The sequence below is a fragment of the Salvelinus alpinus genome, chromosome 5 (genome assembly GCF_045679555.1).
Source record: "Salvelinus alpinus chromosome 5, SLU_Salpinus.1, whole genome shotgun sequence".
In the NCBI taxonomy this organism is placed as follows: domain Eukaryota; kingdom Metazoa; phylum Chordata; class Actinopteri; order Salmoniformes; family Salmonidae; genus Salvelinus; species Salvelinus alpinus.
Window position 1 is genome coordinate 90,704,497 of NC_092090.1, and position 17,793 is coordinate 90,722,289.

The following is a 17,793-nucleotide window of genomic DNA, read 5'->3' on the forward strand; positions in this document are numbered from 1 at the left end:
GTAAGGTTTAGGGGGTAGGGTTAGGAATAGGATACAGACCCGGTTTAGGGTAAGGTTTAGGGGGTAGGGTTAGGAATAGGATACAGACCCGGTTTAGGGTAAGGTTTAGGGGGTAGGGTTAGGAATAGGATACAGACCCGGTTTAGGGTAAGGTTTAGGGGGTAGGGTTAGGAATAGGATACAGACCCGGTTTAGGGTAAGGTTTAGGGGGTAGGGTTAGGAATAGGATACAGACCCGGTTTAGGGTAAGGTTTAGGGGGTAGGGTTAGGAATAGGATACAGACCCGGTTTAGGGTAAGGTTTAGGGGGTAGGGTTAGGAATAGGATACAGACCCGGTTTAGGGTAAGGTTTAGGGGGTAGGGTTAGGAATAGGATACAGACCCGGTTTAGGGTAAGGTTTAGGGGGTAGGGTTAGGAATAGGATACAGACCCGGTTTAGGGTAAGGTTTAGGGGGTAGGGTTAGGAATAGGATACAGACCCGGTTTAGGGTAAGGTTTAGGGGGTAGGGTTAGGAATAGGATACAGACCCGGTTTAGGGTAAGGTTTAGGGGGTAGGGTTAGGAATAGGATACAGACCCGGTTTAGGGTAAGGTTTAGGGGGTAGGGTTAGGAATAGGATACAGACCCGGTTTAGGGTAAGGTTTAGGGGGTAGGGTTAGGAATAGGATACAGACCCGGTTTAGGGTAAGGTTTAGGGGGTAGGGTTAGGAATAGGATACAGACCCGGTTTAGGGTAAGGTTTAGGGGGTAGGGTTAGGAATAGGATACAGACCCGGTTTAGGGTAAGGTTTAGGGGGTAGGGTTAGGAATAGGATACAGACCCGGTTTAGGGTAAGGTTTAGGGGGTAGGGTTAGGAATAGGATACAGACCCGGTTTAGGGTAAGGTTTAGGGGGTAGGGTTAGGAATAGGATACAGACCCGGTTTAGGGTAAGGTTTAGGGGGTAGGGTTAGGAATAGGATACAGACCCGGTTTAGGGTAAGGTTTAGGGGGTAGGGTTAGGAATAGGATACAGACCCGGTTTAGGGTAAGGTTTAGGGGGTAGGGTTAGGAATAGGATACAGACCCGGTTTAGGGTAAGGTTTAGGGGGTAGGGTTAGGAATAGGATACAGACCCGGTTTAGGGTAAGGTTTAGGGGGTAGGGTTAGGAATAGGATACAGACCCGGTTTAGGGTAAGGTTTAGGGGGTAGGGTTAGGAATAGGATACAGACCCGGTTTAGGGTAACGGTTTAGGGGGTAGGGTTAGGAATAGGATACAGACCCGGTTTAGGGTAACGGTTTAGGGGGTAGGGTTAGGAATAGGATACAGACCCGGTTTAGGGTAAGGTTTAGGGGGTAGGGTTAGGAATAGGATACAGACCCGGTTTAGGGTAAGGTTTAGGGGGTAGGGTTAGGAATAGGATACAGACCCGGTTTAGGGTAAGGTTTAGGGGGTAGGGTTAGGAATAGGATACAGACCCGGTTTAGGGTAAGGTTTAGGGGGTAGGGTTAGGAATAGGATACAGACCCGGTTTAGGGTAAGGTTTAGGGGGTAGGGTTAGGAATAGGATACAGACCCGGTTTAGGGTAAGGTTTAGGGGGTAGGGTTAGGAATAGGATACAGACCCGGTTTAGGGTAAGGTTTAGGGGGTAGGGTTAGGAATAGGATACAGACCCGGTTTAGGGTAAGGTTTAGGGGGTAGGGTTAGGAATAGGATACAGACCCGGTTTAGGGTAAGGTTTAGGGGGTAGGGTTAGGAATAGGATACAGACCCGGTTTAGGGTAAGGTTTAGGGGGTAGGGTTAGGAATAGGATACAGACCCGGTTTAGGGTAAGGTTTAGGGGGTAGGGTTAGGAATAGGATACAGACCCGGTTTAGGGTAAGGTTTAGGGGGTAGGGTTAGGAATAGGATACAGACCCGGTTTAGGGTAAGGTTTAGGGGGTAGGGTTAGGAATAGGATACAGACCCGGTTTAGGGTAAGGTTTAGGGGGTAGGGTTAGGAATAGGATACAGACCCGGTTTAGGGTAAGGTTTAGGGGGTAGGGTTAGGAATAGGATACAGACCCGGTTTAGGGTAAGGTTTAGGGGGTAGGGTTAGGAATAGGATACAGACCCGGTTTAGGGTAACGGTTTAGGGGGTAGGGTTAGGAATAGGATACAGACCCGGTTTAGGGTAACGGTTTAGGGGGTAGGGTTAGGAATAGGATACAGACCCGGTTTAGGGTAAGGTTTAGGGGGTAGGGTTAGGAATAGGATACAGACCCGGTTTAGGGTAAGGTTTAGGGGGTAGGGTTAGGAATAGGATACAGACCCGGTTTAGGGTAAGGTTTAGGGGGTAGGGTTAGGAATAGGATACAGACCCGGTTTAGGGTAAGGTTTAGGGGGTAGGGTTAGGAATAGGATACAGACCCGGTTTAGGGTAAGGTTTAGGGGGTAGGGTTAGGAATAGGATACAGACCCGGTTTAGGGTAAGGTTTAGGGGGTAGGGTTAGGAATAGGATACAGACCCGGTTTAGGGTAAGGTTTAGGGGGTAGGGTTAGGAATAGGATACAGACCCGGTTTAGGGTAAGGTTTAGGGGGTAGGGTTAGGAATAGGATACAGACCCGGTTTAGGGTAAGGTTTAGGGGGTAGGGTTAGGAATAGGATACAGACCCGGTTTAGGGTAAGGTTTAGGGGGTAGGGTTAGGAATAGGATACAGACCCGGTTTAGGGTAAGGTTTAGGGGGTAGGGTTAGGAATAGGATACAGACCCGGTTTAGGGTAAGGTTTAGGGGGTAGGGTTAGGAATAGGATACAGACCCGGTTTAGGGTAAGGTTTAGGGGGTAGGGTTAGGAATAGGATACAGACCCGGTTTAGGGTAAGGTTTAGGGGGTAGGGTTAGGAATAGGATACAGACCCGGTTTAGGGTAAGGTTTAGGGGGTAGGGTTAGGAATAGGATACAGACCCGGTTTAGGGTAAGGTTTAGGGGGTAGGGTTAGGAATAGGATACAGACCCGGTTTAGGGTAAGGTTTAGGGGGTAGGGTTAGGAATAGGATACAGACCCGGTTTAGGGTAAGGTTTAGGGGGTAGGGTTAGGAATAGGATACAGACCCGGTTTAGGGTAAGGTTTAGGGGGTAGGGTTAGGAATAGGATACAGACCCGGTTTAGGGTAAGGTTTAGGGGGTAGGGTTAGGAATAGGATACAGACCCGGTTTAGGGTAAGGTTTAGGGGGTAGGGTTAGGAATAGGATACAGACCCGGTTTAGGGTAACGGTTTGGGTTGGGGGAGGGATTTAATATCTTTATTAGAAATAGAAAATATGGCCTCCCGAGTGACGCAGCGTTCTAAGGCACTGCTGCGGTCTAAGGCACTGCTGCGGTCTAAGGCACTGCAGCGGTCTAAGGCACTGCTGCGGTCTAAGGCACTGCAGCGGTCTAAGGTACTGCTGCGGTCTAAGGCACTGCTGCGGTCTAAGGCACTGCTGCGGTCTAAGGCACTGCTGCGGTCTAAGGCACTGCTGCGGTCTAAGGCACTACTGCGGTCTAAGGCACTACTGCGGTCTAAGGCACTTCTGCGGTCTAAGGCACTGCTGCGGTCTAAGGCACTACTGCGGTCTAAGGCACTGCAGCGGTCTAAGGCACTGCAGCGGTCTAAGGCACTGCTGCGGTCTAAGGCAGTGCAGCAGTCTAAGGCACTGCTGCGGTCTAAGGCACTGCTGCGGTCTAAGGCACTGCTGCGGTCTAAGGCACTGCTGCGGTCTAAGGCACTTCTGCGGTCTAAGGCAATGCTAGAGGCATCCCTATAGATCCGGGTTCAATTGTGGGCTGTATCACATCTGGCTGTGAGTCCCATACCGAGGTGCACAATTGGCCCAGCGTCGTCCGGGTTAGTGGAGGGTTTGGCCGGGGGTGCTTTATTTGGCTCAACGCGCTCTAGCGATTCCTTGTGGCGGGCCGGGCGCCTGCAGGCTGACCTCAGTCGTCAGGTGAACGGTGTTTCCTCCGACACATTGGTCCGGCTGGCGTCCGGATTAAGCAGGCGGGTGTTAAGAAGCGCCGTTTGGCGGGTCATGTTTCGGAGGACACATGACTCAACTATCGCCTCCCGAGCCCGTTGGGGAGTTGCAGTGATGAGACAAGACTGAAAATGGGGACAAAAAGAGGGTAAAATACCAAAAAATAAATAAGATAAATAAATAGGAGATGCTCTTCAGGATGCTGGGAGGGTGTGGTGCTCTGTGATTGTGAGTAGTTGGTTGAGTGGTTGTGGATGTTGTTGGTCTTGGTTGTGTTTGTGTTTAAACTGTTCAACAGGATTACACACAGGTCTTCTCCAGAGCAGCAACACAGCGGGTACACTGCGGTTCGGATCTCAGGTCAGTATTCGGGTAAGTATTGGTGTAGGTTTTCCTGTTTAAGGCTATTCTGACTAAGTATGCATTTTTTAATATATATATATATATATATATATATATATATATATATATATATATATATATATATATATATGTATATATTTTTATAATAAGTCACTGCAGGTAGGTATGCATGTTTTAAATGAATATGATTGAGAATCCACTCTGGGTCGGTATGCATGTATTAAAAGTTCACTCCAGGTACATACACTCTTAGAAAAAAAGAGTTCCGAAAGGGTTCTTCGGCTGTCCTCATAGGAGAACCCTTTTTGTTTATTGGTAGAAGCCTTTATGGTTCCAGGTAGAACCCTCTCTATGGAAAGGGTTCTACATGGAAACCAAAATGGTTCTACCTGGAATTAAAAGGGTTCTACTTGGAACCAAAAAGGGTACTTCAAAGGGTTCTCCTATGAGGACAGCCAAAGAACCCTTTTAGGTTTTAGCATCTTTTTTTGTGTTTGCATTTTCAGTGTAGAGTGTTCTTTAAAGCTGGCTGCCTCTGTGCTCCTCCATAAGGGGATACAGATAAAATACCAGTGGGAGTAAAAGCAGCTGTTTAAAAGTGGTTAAAAGTTATGACATGTAATAACACAATAATAACATGATAATGTGTTAAAAGGCATGACACTTGTTAGATCCACTTAAAATGTTATGGATAAAAAAAACAGTAAAAAAAAAACATTTTAAAAATGGATAAAAGTGATGAAACAATAATAGCGCGAATTGTTAGATACTACTGCACTGTTGGAGCTAGGAACACAAGCATTTCACTACACCCGCAATAACATCTGCTAAATGTGTGTATGTAACCAATAAAATGTGATTAAAAAAAATGTGATTGGATTTGATGTTTTAATGATTAATGATTTGATGATTAAAACTCAGGAAAAAATACCTTAATATTTTAAAAGGGCGGCGAGGGTGCTGCTTGCTAAGACTCTGGGAGGGTTTTGTTGTTCCTCTTGAATCATCAATTTCAAAGTTTCAGCTAAGCTAATGACAAACTTCCACCCTAGAACAGCCATCCTCTCGTCTGTGGTCATTAGCCATGACAGTCCATGTGAGAATTGATTATTTGTCTGTTTCGGGAGCCTACGTTTCTCACTCATGGGTGGCACAAATTGGGGTATGGGGGAGGGAAATGGTCAGGGTATATGCAAATTATTACGTAGTGTCTTGAAACAGGCAGGGAGAGTGAGCTCGTCCATGGTGGTCTGCGAACCCACAACCTTCTGGCCCTTAGCCCTGCTTGGCATGGACTCAAAACCACAAAACCATGCTGGGGCAAAGTTGATATACACATTTATAAACACAGTATCGCTACAGTTATAGTTATTTGTGGTTATTAATTTTTGTTGTTGAGTTAATTGAATGAGGGGGGAGGGTGTGGCCATTTTTTTAAGGTACAAGTACAAGGGTGGGTGTGCATGAGTGTGTGTGTGTGCGTGCGTGTGTGGAGAAGGAGAAGAGAACAGGACAAAACATGAAACCTCATATCATGAACCATATTTAAACCATAACATAACTTTATTATAATGATAGTACAAAAAAATATTCCTGACCCAACTAACAATATACCAAAGGCCTTAGGGCACAGGCATTAGAACCCTAGCAACGTGTTACTGACACAAGGCACATATGGCAGTGGTGTTATTGACAGGTTTAAATACTGCAAATAATTACAAGCAAAAAGTGTTGGCAATCAAACCCAATGAACTCAATGAATCAAATCAATGAATCTCAAATGTTTTCATATGGTGAGAAACCCAAGAGGTTTGGCTGATGAAGGAAAGGAGAACAGTGGTTTTCATCACTCCAATGAGAGGTCAGAAGGCTGTGTTGACATGAAACAATCAAAGTATACTGCTTGAACACTTCATAGCTAGCTAGTTGTTAACTCTCTGAACAATAAGATATACAGAGTGGATTGTTTTCTGGTTGTAGTCTTGTTACCTTGCCAACAGATAGACAGTATACAGTCTGTATTACATGTAATGACATAACAAGCATTAATCAAAAGTCGTTATCACACTACTTATCCCATAGACAGGTGTTCTCTTTCCACTGACCAGGAAAACATCTGGTTAAATTCAACCTACGTTCACTGTTTGAAGGTATTCGTTCAATTTCCGTAACAAGAAAAAGCAGGCATTTCCTTGTGAGAGGAATGTTGACATTGACATTTTAGAAATTCCAGTACTCTGGTCGTGGCACATCAGAGGAGGCTGGTGGGAGGAGCTATAGACGAACGGGATCATTGTAATGGCTGGAATGGTATTACTGGAAGGGAGTCAACTACATGTAGTTTTCATATGTTTGATGTGTTGGATATCGTTCCATTAATTCCATTCCAGCCATTACAATGAGCCCATCCTCCTATAAGTCCTCCCAGCAGCCTCCTCTGAGACACATACAATCAGTATAAAACATAGAAAACATTTCAAACAGTAGCCCTAAAGATATTAGGATATAAACTTCCATTGCTTCTAAACGTTTAGAATTAATATAATTCTGTTTGAGTCATGACATTCACCCTTTTTACTTAAGGACACGATTAAGCTGCAATGTAAGACAAAGGAAGCCTAAAGCTAAATATACTGTAGCGATGCTAATGCTATGGAAAAGACTGCGGTCCATTGTGCGTGTGTGCTGTATTTGTCTCCTTACAGACACACAGCTGTCAGAGTCAAGGATGATGAGGGACCCACCGGCCCTCCAGGAGACCGTACCCCCCACTGGGACTCGCTTTAGGGGTACAGGATGCTTGTAGTGGTGGGGTTGGTAGTGGTGGTGGTGATGGTGGTAGTAGTGGTGGTGATGGTGGTAGTAGTAGTGGTGATGGTGGTAGTAGTAGTGGTGGTGGTGATGGTGGTAGTAGTAGTGGTGGTGATGGTGGTAGTAGTAGTGGTGATGGTGGTAGTAGTAGTGGTGGTGGTGATGGTGGTAGTAGTAGTGGTGGTGGTGGTGGTAGTAGTAGTGGTGGTGGTGGTAGTAGTAGTGATGGTGGTGGTGATGGTGGTAGTAGTAGTGGTGGTGATGGTGGTGGTGGTGGTAGTAGTAGTGTTAGTAGTAGTGGTGGTGGTGATGGTAGTCGTGGGGAGTGAAGGCTGCTGGAGAGTGGTAGGTTAAGAGACTCATACCATCTCTTCCTTTAGGGCATCCTTTTTGGTGATATTAGTGAGTCTGACTCTGACTTCCTCTTTCTCCTCGTCCTCCCTCCTCTTCTTGTCGCGAGCCTCTCCCTCTTGATGGTAGCCCACCATCAGCTGGTAGACTATCACCCCGAAGGTGGAGCCTATAAACGGGGCAAAGATGGGCACCAGGAACCAGCACTTACCGGCACTGTGAGAGAGAGAGAGAGAGAGAGAAAGAGAGAGAGAGAGAGAGAGAGAGAGAGAGAGAGAGAGAGAGAGAGAGAGAGAGAGAGAGTAGCAAAGACATTGAGTACACAAGAGAGAGGAGAAAGATATATTCTTAATCTTGGCATCCTCTTTTATCTGTTTGATCTATCATTAACAGCTCCCATTTTGTCTCATCTGCATATCAATAACGCACAAAGCCCGAACCAGGACATTCAACAGAGGGGTAGACGTATAGTGCTAGGATACATAAGAAGAGGTGTGAAGACAAGCAGAGAGATGAGGAGGCAACTAGAATAATGTAGAAAGGTGTACAGGATTGTGGGAGGACTCACGTGAAGACCTCGGTGCCCCAGCCTGCCAGGGAGGTGAAGAGACGAGGCCCCAGGTCCCTGGCAGGATTGACGGCGTAGCCGGAGTTGAAGCCCATGGACAGGCCAATGACCAGCACCACGAAGCCCACCGTGAAGGCCTCCAGGCCCTGGGGGATGGGGTTGTTGTAGGGGTCTACGATTGCCAGGATACACACGACCAACGCTGCCGTGCCAATCACCTGAGACAGAGACACTTCCATTAACATGGAGAATTCCCAATATACTAGTAGTTCTGTTCCTTGACCTAATCAGTTTGGGGGTTGTATGCAGAAGGAAGATGCTAACCTGGTCAAAGAAGCCATTGAGCAGGTTGAGATGTTCCCCAGGGTAGGTGGCGAAGATGCCAGCGGTGGCGTTGGGCCCGGTAACAATGAGCTTTCCAGCAAAGCCCCACAGAGCGTCTGAGAGGAGATTACACACAGACAAACATCATGAGATAACATCAACTGTAACAAGGTGTTACACTGATTCGTCCAATGGATGCATCAGTTCCATCCCTGGACATGTCCGAGGACTCACCAAAGTACAGACCAAAGATGATCCCGGAGCCCAGGAAAGCGCCCAGTGTCTGGAAGGCAAAGAACACTGGGAACTTTCTCCAGCGTTCTCTCCCAAGCAGGCAGAGGGCGAAGGTCACCGCCGGGTTTAGATGGCCTCCTGGGAATAACACACGTTGAGAGATTTTTAACATTAAAGCAGTACAGCTTCTCTCCAAAAGGAAGTACCTTTCCAACACTGCAACACAGTCATTTATCAGGTAGAAGAACACATGACTATTATAGGTTGAGCCTTAGAATAACTCATGGGAACAAATCTGTTCAAGGAGAACCTCTACACCTAATCATATGATGTGCGTACCTGATACTTGGCCACAGACCAGGATCCCTAGGGTGGCAGCGAAGCCGAAAGCAAAGTTCACGGTGAGGAACATGCCATGTGATCCTCCACTAAGCACCAGCTGAGCCACCGCACCACAACCAAACATCTGTCAAGAGAGGGGAGAGACGAAAAGTATAACATGAGTCCCAACAAAAATTGAGCGCCAACATCGTCTGCAAAAAGAGGACTGTAATGAGTGCATATGAGGAGCACTAGGTGTGTAATTCCAGAGCACAGCCAAACATACACCTTGCAATGTTAACACACTGCAATAGTCACTCAAGCTTTGTGCATCAAAAGGCTTTGTAAGTATAAATGATATATACTGAACAAAAATATACACTCAACATGTAAAGTGTTGTTCCCATTTTTTTTCTGAAATAAAGGATCCTATGGACAAAAAGATAATTTCAGTCAGTAATAAAGTCCTTTTGTGGGGAAAAACTCATTCTGATTGGCTGGGCATGGCTCCCCACTGGGTGGGTCTAGCTCCCAAATGGGTGGGTCTATCACCTTCCAGGCCAATCCATGGCTGTGTCCCTGCCCAGTCATGTGAAATCCATAGATTAGGGACTAGTGAATTTATTTAAATTGACTGATTTCCTTCTGTGAACTGTACCTCAGTAAAAATGTAGCATTTATATTTTTGTTCAGTGTACAAACGGATATCCTAGATTTGTCATCCCTGAAGGTCAGCACAGGTCAGAAGGGGTGTGCAATCACTGTAAGTGAAACTGGACACCTTAAAGATTGAAATGGGATCCAGTCGCAAGGCCCCCTGGAGTGAATGCATTCCACTCAGACCACATGGCACATACGTTGAGGTTAGTTGCGAGGAACCATAGCTCTCGATAAAGGTCTTGGCGTCTAGCAGAGGTTCAACATCACTGAGCCCAGTCTAAACTCCTGATGAGACCAGAGGGCCTCATGCTTCCAACTCGGTGGAAAAATACTTCAGGGGTACCATCTTTAGACATGTAGTCAAATGTCAGAGGCATCTGATAACATGTCAGTATGGTGCCAAAGAGTCGACTGAATTAGCCAGATCAAATTACACCGAAAGGTTATTCTTGGAATCGTTTGAAGTTTCATGACACAGTGAGCAATGATTTAAAAGACATCATCTAACAGAATGAATCATCTGAATCACAGCTGTCTAAATGGCTTGTTGGTGATAGCGACAGCAAGTCATGACAGCATTACGCCATGACATTACTTGACTACATTACGCAATCACTCACCAGAATGTCAGGCAGTTTATGCTGTGTCCTCATACAGCAACATTATGTTTAGTGATAGACCTGGTCACCCAGGTATCCCTTTTAGCCAACAGCACTGGAGGGAGGGAGGTAGGGAGGGAGGTAGGGAGGGAGGTAGGGCGGTAGAGTCACATAGACAGGAAACCTCAGATAGCTTTAGATCCCGTCAGTCTTTTCAAACATCACTATACATGAAAAATGTTTATTGGACAAAAGGACAGGTGAAGTGTGAAGAAGTCACCATACTCTTTCCATCATAGAGCCACTCCTACCATAGCCACAGGAAGTAGGGGTGCTGAGGGTGCTGCAGCAAAACCTGAAAAATCCCCCCCAAAAAATATAGTAATAAAAAAATATATATATTTTTTTACAATATTATTTTACAAAAGGAGTGCACTGGGCCTTTACTGGTATTAGGGGACTTATATAGACCTCTGTAGCGCAGGCAAAAAACAAATCAGCATCACTGCCTTGCCAAAAAAGGTAGGAACAGTATATCTAGCAGGATTCAATAGTTAGAATTGTGAGAGTTGTTGCCCTGTCCCTTTCTCTGCGATTGTCATTCTAATGGAATCCAGAAAGAACAAAACCCTGTCCTAAACAATTACATCCAAAAGTGCAAAGTCATGGACAAAGACACAAAACATCTGCATCAAATGAAATGTTTTTCTTGATAAAATAACATGGAAAACAACCACTTTTTGTGCAGCATTAATTTACCATCCTTACAAACCACTTAATGTAAATTTACATTAAAGTATTGTACATTGGCTGGTCATCTAGGTTTGTACCTGTAGACTTTCCATCACCATGAAGAAAAACAATGTACAATACAGTAATTGAGTACATTGAGACATGAAGTGGTTTGTGATGATGTGATGATGTGGCTCAGTTGGTAGAACATGGTGCTTGCAATGCTAGGGTTGTGGGTTTGATTCCCCGTATGAAAATGCATGCGGTCACTGCTGTATGTTGCTATGGATAAGAGCGTCTGCTAAAATGGAAAAATTATGAATTGACCATTTCAGTTTCACATAGAAATTTGCATTTGCAAAGTATTTCAAGAAACTGGAAAACATATATCAAGCAAGTATTTTTATATTCCACTTGTATTATCAGATTAACTGTTTTGTACAGATAATTATCAGATTCAAGTTACAAATGTTTTATTTAATTGTTTTAAATCACAAATGTGGTGCACTGGGCCATTACTAGTCCTGTATTAGAGGACTGACATAGAGGACACACTGGGCCTTTACTAGTCCTGTATTAGAGGACTGACAGAGTACCGTAACACTGGGCCTTTACTAGTCCTGTATTAGAGGGCTGACATAGAGGACCATAACACTGGGCCTTTACTAGTCCTGTATTAGAGGACTGACAGAGGACCGTAACACTGAGCCTTTACTAGTCCTGTATTAGAGGGCTGACATAGAGGACCATAACACTGAGCCTTTACTAGTCCTGTATTAGAGGACTGACATAGAGGACCATAACACTGAGCCTTTACTAGTCCTGTATTAGAGGACTGACATAGAGGACCATAACACTGGGCCTTTACTAGTCCTGTATTAGAGGACTGACAGAGGACCGTAACACTGAGCCTTTACTAGTCCTGTATTAGAGGGCTGACATAGAGGACCATAACACTGAGCCTTTACTAGTCCTGTATTAGAGGACTGACATAGAGGACCGTAACACTGAGCCTTTACTAGTCCTGTATTAGAGGACTGACAGAGGACCGTAACACTGGGCTTTTACAAGTCCTGTATTAGAGGACTGACATAGAGGACCATAACACTGGGCCTTTACTAGTCCTGTATTAGAGGACTGACATAGAGGACCGTAATACTGGGCCTTTACTAGTCCTGTATTAGAGGACTGACATAGAGGACCGTAACACTGGGCCTTTACAAGTCCTGTATTAGAGGACTGACATAGAGGACCGTAACACTGGGCCTTTACTAGTCATGTATTAGAAGACTGACATAGAGGACCAAAACACTGAGCCTTTACTAGTCCTGTATTAGAGGGCCAATATAGTCGTCCTCAGCACATTTCTTCCCAAAACGACTTCCCACGGTTATGCACTCCTATGAACTTTGTTTGAAGATAGTGATTTGGGGGTGGTCAGCCGTGGTTTTGTGTGGCAGTATGTAGTCTCCCGCCACTTGGATTTAAGCAAAGCAGAGCACACAGACTGTTTCACAAATGGAGCTGAAATATAAGGAGAACAATTATTGCTGTTTTTCCCCCTAATTCCTGGGTTTATGTAAGGACTGTATTGTTTCCTGGGTGGTGCACATGCACACCACTGCTGGGGCCTGAAGGACGTGTTCTGTAAGTCCAACCACCTGTCACACACAGGTGATCCTGTAAGAGCTCAGGAAAGACCTGTCTGCTGATAGAGTCACTGTCACCCGCTGACCTTCAGAGACAAAGAGTGCCTGTTGGCTCCCCACTGACCACCTGGAAATGGAAGTGGTCCCCTTCACTCCAGAGACACCACATTCATTCAGAGGCTTCTAATTGACGACTTCAGTTTAGTTTCACTCTTTTCCTATTCCTTCAGTGTAAACTGGAGTCAGGTATACAATTGTAAAGAATGCAGAGATCTGTTCTCCATGTATAGGGGTGAAGCTGTGCGCATGCCAAATCTAATGCGCACACGCACACACACACTGAAAACCACACATACACACACACTGAAAAACACACACTGAAAAACACACACACACACACACACATTGAAAAACACACATACACTGAAAGCACACCTACACACAGAGATAAACAACCCTGCCCTGCCCTTCGTTCCTACTCCCTACCTGAGTATCAGTCATTAGAACGCCTACCTGTTCACTCATTACATTACTTAGTCATTAGCACAACTTGAAGACAGATGACGTCTACCTGTGTCCTGGAGAGCATTTGGCGTGTTCACGTTTCACCCATTGTGTTGTCGCTGTCACTCCCAATACTTCCTCCCACAACATTCATTAACATTAAGCATTGAAGAAAAACTTTGTTTAAAACGTGTGAGAACGAGCCTGCAACCGTGAGTAAGACTGAATGATCACTCCATCAACTCTCTGAGCCAAATAGTGAAAGTTAACTGCCTAGAGACCCGCAGGTTGTAAACTCGCTAAACTGTCCGCTAGGTGCTCAGTGGCCATTGACTGCTAGAGCCAGATAACAATACAAATAGCAGGGGTTGTTTAATTTGTCTTGTTTCTTTATTTAACATGGCCAATGGCCAAGGGTCTGGGTTCCTTTATGTGAATGACTGAGGGAAGATTTAATATGTCAGTTTTATTAAAGCTGAGTGATGTGGAGGGATGAGTCCTTCTAGGAAAAGACCCCTCTAAGAGGGAAACAATCAACAGCGGTCAAAAGTGCAAGCAAGAAGCAATCATCCCTAATATTCTTTTTAAAAACAAATTGTTACAATATCATAGTTTTGTGCTAAATTGAAGCTCTCAAATGTTCTACTGCTTGAAATCCTGCACCTCCTATAAAATATTAGCTCAACAGTATTGTGGAGTTCCTGCATCGGAATATAAACAGTAACGGCACCAAAAAATTAGTACCGACACATATTTCAGTCCAAGTCAAGCACTGCTTAGTCTCCTCAGGGACATACATCTTACACACATCGTACAGTATGTTGAATTCTAGATTACCAATTTCTCTGTGTTCAATATCAACAAGTCTTGTGCCATGTCACCATGATGAAGAATGGAACAAATATGGCAGACACAATATGTGTCAAGTACACAGAGATTTACAAACACACATTTACAAACACACGTGTGTGTGAATGTGTGTTTATGGATATGATTCGGAAACACACATATACAAACATGCCCGTGCACACACACACCAAACTCAAATATGACAGCAGAAGGGCATGAGGTTGTCGGGGGTGCTTAGGATCCTGGATCGTTATGCTGGGTAAGTATCATGTGTCCATGTTCTTGCCAACAAGAGCAAGCATATTTTTGTACAGACTCAAGTAGTGTGATTTACAGCTGCCTATATGAGTCTCACATTCCCGACCCCTGTCACTTTGAAGTCAAGTGTAAAGGCTAGCACAACCTGTAAACCCATGCTGAACTTATCCACCAGTATCCATCGCTCTCACATCTTGGCATTACAACAATGGTCCATACTCAAGTTATTGTTCATTCAGAATTAATACAGACTAGAGGAGCCAAGAAAATGTAACCTGCAATGTCGTATTTCAAGGAGATACAGGTATGAATATGCTCAAACTAATATTTATTGTGGCAAAGTCATGAAAGTAAAACATGCAGTCTACTCTTCCAAGGAAAGCTTGAGTGAGGATAACCTGACTATAGATGTGGAAAATGAGTGAGGATAACCTGACTATAGATGTGGAAAATGAGTGAGGATAACCTGACTATAGATGTGGAAAATGAGTGAGGATAACCTGACTATAGATGTGGAAAATGAGTGAGGATAACCTGACTATAGATGTGGAAAATGATTGAGAATAACCTGACTATATATGTGGGAAATGAGTGAGGATAACCTGACTATAGATGTGGAAAATGAGTGAGGATAACCTGACTATAAATGTGGAAAATGAGTGAGGATAAGCTGACTATAGATGTGGAAAATGAGTGAGGATAACCTGACTAAAGATGTGGAAAATGAGTGAGGATAACCTGACTATAGATGTGGAAAATGAGTGAGGATAACCTGACTATAGATGTGGAAAATGAGTGAGGATAACCTTACCATACATATTATGAATGAGAATGTGAGTAAGGTGGTGACAGATAGAGAGTCTCTTACCACCAGGATGAGGGTACCCAGACACTCTGCCAGAGCCTGGCGCAGCAGCAGGTTACGGATCTGGAAGTTCCGTGCCAGCTTGTCCAACCATATCTTCTGTTTTCCCATGGTTCAGTGCTGCTCGGCAAGGTAGGTCCTCCTGAGTGTGTGTGATGGCTGATGCCCTGGCCTCCTGTACTGTGTCTGGTGACAGTAGGTAGGTAGGGCCTCTTGAGTGTGTGTGATGGATGAGGCCCTGGCCTCCTTCTCTTATAGGACCTAGATTTCCTGTGGCTCCTGCCAAAGACAGCCTCCTCGAACACTCCCTTCTCTCTCCCTCCCACAATCTCTCCCTCCCTCCCTCCCTCCCTCCCTCCCTTGTAACTCCCAAACACTCTCTCTCTCTCTGCCTCTTCTGATTCACACTCTCTCTCTTCTCCTTTCCACCTGTCCATTTTCTCTGTTGTTCCTGCTTTGTCTGGTCTGAATAGAGGTACGATTTACTCAAAATCAGTTATAGGGATAGACCTTACACATGCTTTATGAGCTTGCCATACTATCATCTGGTAATACATCAACAGATCTCAGAACTGTCTGACAGCCCTTTGCTTGACATGAGTCAGCCTGCCTCAGGGCCCTGCATGGTGTCTGTAATGAAACTGGCAGTTTGTTGAGTGCACTCAGACCTACCTGACAGAACGTGAAATCCACTATACTGAAAATGTTTAAAGTATTTTAGTTATTTGTGGGAAGAAAGGGACGGCCATAGTTTACTGTATGTGAGTGTTAGGTTGAGTATCTCTACTCATGCTAGTGTGATATATGTTTTGAATTGAAGTAGACTACTTGTACTCTGTATTTTGTGCTTTGCTACTTCACAATGTACTGTGTAGGGCTTCCTATTGTGTTGGAATATCAAATGCAATGTTGGATATAGCAGAGAACAGAAAAACATCAAGGTACATCATATTTGTTCATGAACTGATTGATCTATAATATACTGTATAATCTATACTTTCACAGTTAAGTTGAACATAATGTACTCTAGTACCTCAACAGGGGGGGTCACACTGCTTCTTGGTGTGAGAAGCATACATTTTGAGCGGTTATAGAGATATAATGACAGGCACCTCTATTCAGACCAGACAAAGCAGGAACAGTACATGGTGATGAAGTTTCAGGCAGAACAAAGAAACAGGATGGACTAAAAGGAGAAGAGAGAGTGTGAGAATCAGAAGACTTAGCTTCAGAAGAGGAAGAGCTAATTTCCTGCAATTCTAAACATATTGCCAGGTGGCAGAAAGAAAATTGTGGTTTTATAGCTAATCTTAAGATATTCTACACATTTTGCAATGAGGCTGAGACAGTTTTTTTCAACCATTCATTTTTTCCCTCATAGGGGATTGTAGAAACACTTAAAGGGCTGTGTTTCGTGTAGGCTTTCCCAGGCGTGATGTTTTGATAACCATGTAAATCTCTCTCGGAAAAGGTGACTTTTATCAATATATTCGGCTCTATGTACTCTCAGATTCTAAAAGGCTTATTAGCAACAAAGTAGACATCATGGAAAACTACAAATCCCTGCAAGCTCCTGCACGTCATCTCTAACTGACACCTTTGCTAACAGGTACTGTGTCAATTTAAAACTTGCACAAGACCGTTCACAGAATTGTCAATTTGAAGAAATGTAGCCAAATTATTAATTACTACATTTAGCTAACATTAGATAGTTAATCCAGAGATTATTGTTCTTAACTGACTTGCCTAGCTAAATAAAGGTTAAAACATTTTTTTTTAATTGTTCAAGTTTATTTGCCACTAGTCTGTGAATCTGTGCATGACATATCGAAAATGAGGGTTTAAGGTCATGAAAAGTCATGGAAATTTGTTTAATAATTTATCAATTTAATTAATGGAGGCACACTTAAATATCAATCATTTAAAAATCTACATATTCATGTCGAGTTATATACCTTGATTTGAAGTAGCTCACTTTATCCATTTGATCTCTGAATCATTGAATAAATAATACATTTTTTAAAAGTATTTGGTTGTAATGGTGCAAGATTTTACATCAAGGGTGGCAATCATCCTCCAGGAGAGCTACTGGGTGTGCAGGCTTTTGTTCCAACCCTGGTCTTACCACACTGTAGCCTAAACATCAGCTGCTCAACAGGTCCTTGATAAGCAGACTTGCATGTTTCATGGTTGGATGAAAAGCCCAGCCTGAATACCCAGGAGCTCTCCAGATGGAGGGTTGACCACATGTTGACAACATGTGACTAACAGTGCAGTTCTACTTTGTGGGGTTAGGTTTCGATACACCCACTTGTGTTGATCCTCCCACTTGTTTCGCAACGTCCACTATCAGACACACTCCATATATGCAGTTACCTCTAACTCATGAGAAAAGCATTGCGGTGGTGGTGCACATAATGGTCTCCATTGTGTTTATGTAGTCTGTGTTTATCTTGTTGTGACACGTCAGGTGTCATTCAGACTTTTTGAAAGACAAATATTACTTAACACTAAAACCAGAGAGGAAGAGGCCAAGCGAAATAATTTACTCCTCCCAAAATCTGTCAGCATGAGAAAAGCCCATTTTGAGTATTGATGTCTATGACATTGTTGAATTACGTGAGGCTTATTTGATCAAATAGAAGTTTCATAATGTTTAGGCTGTTACAAATGTACTGATATAAGTGGATACCCTTGGCATTCTGGGAACTTTGAGAA

At 44.0% G+C, this 17,793-nt stretch overlaps 1 protein-coding gene across 1 annotated transcript; it reads right to left on the minus strand.

Moving 5' to 3' along the window:
- Positions 1–5,890: 5,890 nt before the first annotated feature.
- aqp3a (aquaporin 3a) lies at positions 5,891–15,311 on the minus strand. The gene is made up of 6 exons (XM_071404098.1): positions 15,079–15,311; positions 8,978–9,104; positions 8,639–8,776; positions 8,405–8,520; positions 8,081–8,298; positions 5,891–7,728 (listed from the first exon to the last, which is right to left on the minus strand). Exons 1-6 carry the CDS (start codon positions 15,184–15,186, stop codon positions 7,521–7,523), a joined length of 915 nt encoding a protein of 304 aa, XP_071260199.1. The 5' UTR covers positions 15,187–15,311; the 3' UTR covers positions 5,891–7,520.
- Positions 15,312–17,793: the final 2,482 nt, after the last annotated feature.

What these genes read in the sequence shown, in the direction of transcription:
- aqp3a (XM_071404098.1), bottom strand. Translation starts at nt 15,186, where the DNA reads ATGGGAAAACAGAAGATATGGTTGGACAAGCTGGCACGGAACTTCCAG. An exon ending in CATCTTTGGTCTGTACTTTG is followed by an intron (nt 8,521 to 8,638) that starts GTGAGTCCTCGG and finishes ATCTCCTCTCAG; the next exon opens with ACGCTCTGTGGGGCTTTGCT. An exon ending in TGGGGCACCGAGGTCTTCAC is followed by an intron (nt 7,729 to 8,080) that starts GTGAGTCCTCCC and finishes TCTCTCTCACAG; the next exon opens with TGCCGGTAAGTGCTGGTTCC.